Below are 4,488 nucleotides of genomic sequence, written 5' to 3'. Positions count from 1 at the left end.
ACCTACTAGCCTCATTGCACAAGCAAGAACTTCTTTGCATGCAGCACCAGAGTGTCAGGGAAACCAGTGAACTGTGTCTGCCGAAGTCCACCATTAGGTTCAAGCGCTGCTCCGAAGAAAATGGAGTGGTACCACTTCTTTCCGGGACCACTTCGTCTGGTGCACCGATCTCGTCTTTCTACATACCAGGCTGGCCATGATCTGAGTGAGGCTTGAAGTATCGTCCGCTGACTAGACCATCAGCGAGCTTGTACATCTGACACTCCAGGCAATCAGCGAGGAGGGCTTAAGTGCAATTTTCCCAATGAGCAGGCTGTCGGAGAGACATAGGTAGAACCTGTGCCGGAAGTCCTTTACCATAATAACAAATTTGGAAGAGGCTATGAAAACAGAGTCTGAATCAGAGGTCATATAGCACTTGTGAGAAGCTATCGCTGTAAATGATAGTTGCTGTCAAAGGTGGGAAACATGCCTATTTCTGAGTTGCTAAGACCCATAGCACCAGCACCAAAGATCAATTGAAACGCAAAACGATCCTCGGCTGTGAGTGAGAAGTCAGCCAGGATGTTTTGCTAGATCTACTGGTTTGAGGGTCAGAATTAGGATGATATCATAATCTTTACAAGTACTCACAAGCTCAGTCATACCCTTCTCGATCTTCTTCTATGTCGCAACATTGATACCAAGGGTACATGGGTGGGTTACAAGGTCTGGATCAATATAGGTGTCACCACATGCGTATACATTTAGAACTAGAACATGACTTACTTTGTTCGGCACCACAGAACCTCTCCAACAAGGAGACGAAGGCTCCTGTCCCAATCTCTGGGATTACCTAGAACGTAGGGCGTCGAAAACATATCTATAAATCTACATTTTAGAGCATTAATGCACGTATACCTGGTGGCTCAGTCGCCATAGGGTCCACTGCAATCATATGTTGTTGCACGTGTTTACATTTTTGTTTCTTGTAGCTGACCGGAAGAGTCCTGCAGGCAATTGCTTCTTGAGATATAACAAATTTATGTTTGTATAGTACACTACGTAGCCTATCGAGACATGTTTTGAACAGGTTCAACCAGACATATCTGATCAAACCGAAGAGTTATTGTAACCGTAGGGGTGATCGTAATCTTAACTACACCGCCCTTGTTGTAACAAGACACTATGGTTTGGATAAGCCCGCGATGCTCCCTGTCCAGAATAAGTACATCTTGGTTTTTCTTGCGTGGGGGAGCTGGGCTCAAGTCACTCATGGGAATATGGTAGTGCTTAATTGTGGCTCCCGCACCATTGGATGTGCACAATGCTGCGACGGAGCCCTTGGGCGCGGGTCCATTCTCACCGCAGAAAGGGTCAGGACAAGCTGTGAATACAAATTGCTTGTTTAACCTGCCTCCCATAAAACTTGGTGATATCTTCAACACCATGTGATAATTGAAGAGCTTCGAGGAAAACTCCTTGGTCATCAACCAAGATAGTGGGCCTGTGATAAACTGAGTACACTTCGTGATGTCTTGAGTGGAGACTTACCGCGGTCTGGCAATTTCTCCGTGCCAATGCTCTCCTGGTTATCGACAGTCCAGGGATCGGAGGTTGACGAGCTAGGATTGATGGTGCTTGACGAAGGGTCATGCGCCACATCAACATCCCCGGGGCTTGCAGACCAAGGGGCCCAACTGTTAAGCGATGAGGGGCTGTCTGTGATGGATGTGGTTGAGGCAGAGGGAGCTATTTCAACAGGTGGTGTGATGCTTTGGGCTGGTGGCGCCAAGTAAGATCTTTTCCGCATCTCACAGAATAAAATCATCTCTGGGCCTTCAAGTATAACACCGCTTAACCTCATTCCATATCTGAACAGCCGTCAACCTTCAAAACACCACAAAATGTGCATGCTGCTCACCTGGTAACGACATCATGGAGTTTGACATTGGTGCGCTGTTGCCCATGCACAGCAACCATGCAGATCTCAGGGGCAAGACTGTAGAGTGTGGCTTGGTAGCCCTTCCGGTCACCCCCAATCACAAAAACTTCCTGGCCAATATCCTTCTTAAAGGATCTAAACTGACGTTGTGTAGTTTAATTGTGAATCCAATTTTAATGTTGATCTGCGACAAGTCAGAGATGCTTTAATCGAGGTGAATGCCACTTATGAGCGAACAGTCCACATCGCATAGCAAGGTCAAGCTAGCGTTCGGAAAATCTATGCTTTGCACGACTCCTCTTGCCCCATACTCAGGCCCATGGGTGACACTCACAGTGTCCCCAGGTCTGACATCATAACCTCTTTCTTTAGTGTATTGGATTGTCTGGGCGAGATCCGTCACCTGAACCATTGCTGTAGGAACTAAGATACTTGAAAGTCCGGAGCCTGTGTTGTCAGGAGTAATGATATCCCGGAACCAGAGTGTGCTTTCTCCTTTGGAGATCCAATCGACGATGCTGTGTTTCCTGATATGCTTTCTGTCCAGGACTTGTATGAAATCCCAAATTTCGATACAGTCAGACTCGGGGGAAGGTGCGAGATGTTGCTGCACTGGCAGCTGTGATTTGATCGTGTGCCTTAAAGGACGCTGATCTAAGTAATACTTCGAAACTTCCACCTGTACACGAAGTGTTAGCGCAGTCCTCCAATAATGTTAATGACACCAGAGATTTACCACTTCCTTAGAGGTCTCTTGACACACGTAAAATACTTCCCCACACATTTTGATGATGTATCCTTCTAAACCTAAGTATGGACCGGCTACAACTCTAACGGTGTTGCCGATCCTAAAGAGGTATTCTATGTCCTGGAGACGAAATTCTATTTTGTCTGGATGCCCCTTGGAATCGATTTCCAAGCCCACAGAACCACAAGCATGGTCAGTTGAGATGACCCTACCGAGAGCTCCATGAAGAGCTCCATTGGTAATCCTGGCCCAGTCACCTATGCGCAAAAGTTGCATGGAAAACTCGACAACAGTTTTCTTCAAGAAGGCTGTGTCCCATCCTGATTCCAGATGGAGTTGGATGGTGTCGGCATGAGGAGAGGCGAGAAGTTCCAGATGATCGTGGAGAAATTTTTTTAGTAAGAGCCCCTTGTAGTAGCTTTCACCTTTGTATGTCCATCCCACCACCTCATCATGAAGAATGATATCGGACACCAAGTTGTTCTTGGGAAGGCGAGATCTCTCGACAAGCACTCGACATCCCCGAGGCATTGGATAAGGGAAGTCGTGTGGAGGACATAGAACTTCGACGATATCCTTTCTGGACTTGAAGACTCTACCAATGTAACCCTTGTACTTGCTGTGCTTAATTCTCACCCACGCTGGGTTAGGAAGTACGACTTGCAAACGTTCGACCGCTTCACATTCTTGTTCCATGATTCAAACATACTGTTTGATGGCGAGATAAAGTGAGGAAGGCAGTGTATCTGCGATAGTTTTTGGGCTATCTGCTACAACATAAAGTTGGCCTGTGAGCCAAGCTGACACGGTAACAGGAAATTTTTTCCTCCGAAGGTATTCAGCGATGTATTCGGTGACTGCTCCTGTGATACGTTTAGTGATATGCCATGTGAACTCAATAAAAACTTACTCTGAATGTGAAGGAGATACATCCTACTTTTGAGTGCTCTATGTGTGGGAGCCTGGCGACTTTGCAATGAAGTGGCTGGATTCTGTCCGAACCGAGTAGCCATTTCGTCGAAGGTCGCAGCCAGCCTCTGTTTTGCCGACAGTCCTGGTAAGCACGTAACCTTTGGTGACCGCACGGACATTCCATCCCCATACTCATCATACCCCTCCTCCTCCTTCTCCTCCTCCTCATCCCCGACCTCAGCAAGCGAGCATGCTTCCTCAATGCAGACATCCTCACAGGGGATGTTTCTGGAGGATCTGTTATGTACGTTTTCCGTAGTTCTGAGAGGTTCCTCAAGGATTCGTCATCATTTGCGTCACCGGAGAATAACAGACGTCGTGGCTCCACCCAGTCATCTGCAGAGTACTGATCACCAAGATATGCTACAAGCACATTGTCCATCTCAGATAATGACATGGACGTGGTGAGGAATTGCTCTAGAATTTTCCATGCACCATTATCATATAGTGCCGATGGTACTGCTGGGTTTCCTGTATCGTGCACATCAATGGTAATGACAGCAATATTCAATTATGCCTTACCTTTGTGACGCTTGGGCGTTGGTTCAGCACCACTGGATCCGGCGCGTTTTGACATGATTCTAGTACATAGCATGATCAATCATTTAGAGTGACGACTATCTTAAGCTTTAACGTACTATGAAATCCGTTAAGTCTATGCTATTCTATAATCTATATGTTATGTCGCTATCTAGTGTATAGCAATCAAGGTAGTTGTAGGAGAAAGAAGACCTGCGAATGCGCAAGATCAGTATTTATAGTGAATTACTATTCTGGATTAGCTAATACGTACAATGACGATTTGTGAGACATGGCAGAATATTGTCCTGGACATGAAACTGTG

General features: G+C 46.3%; 1 protein-coding gene across 1 annotated transcript; it reads right to left on the bottom strand.

Moving 5' to 3' along the window:
* Nucleotides 1–663: 663 nt before the first annotated feature.
* HD556DRAFT_1312927 (uncharacterized protein) lies at nucleotides 664–4,221 on the bottom strand (the record flags this gene model as incomplete). The annotated part of the gene is made up of 12 exons (XM_041300738.1): nucleotides 664–710; nucleotides 769–835; nucleotides 1,116–1,486; nucleotides 1,534–1,853; nucleotides 1,904–2,046; nucleotides 2,070–2,108; nucleotides 2,259–2,603; nucleotides 2,688–3,291; nucleotides 3,382–3,535; nucleotides 3,583–3,872; nucleotides 3,893–4,115; nucleotides 4,167–4,221. The coding sequence occupies 12 exons, from the start codon at nucleotides 4,219–4,221 to the stop codon at nucleotides 664–666; spliced, it is 2,658 nt and encodes an 885-aa protein (XP_041154580.1).
* Nucleotides 4,222–4,488: the final 267 nt, after the last annotated feature.

Source organism: Suillus plorans, assembly GCF_016647745.1.
Source record: "Suillus plorans strain S12 chromosome Unknown HD556scaffold_82, whole genome shotgun sequence".
NCBI lineage: Eukaryota > Fungi > Basidiomycota > Agaricomycetes > Boletales > Suillaceae > Suillus > Suillus plorans.
The sequence above is the reverse complement of the archived record's forward strand: the minus strand, read 5'-3'. Positions and strand labels throughout refer to the sequence as shown.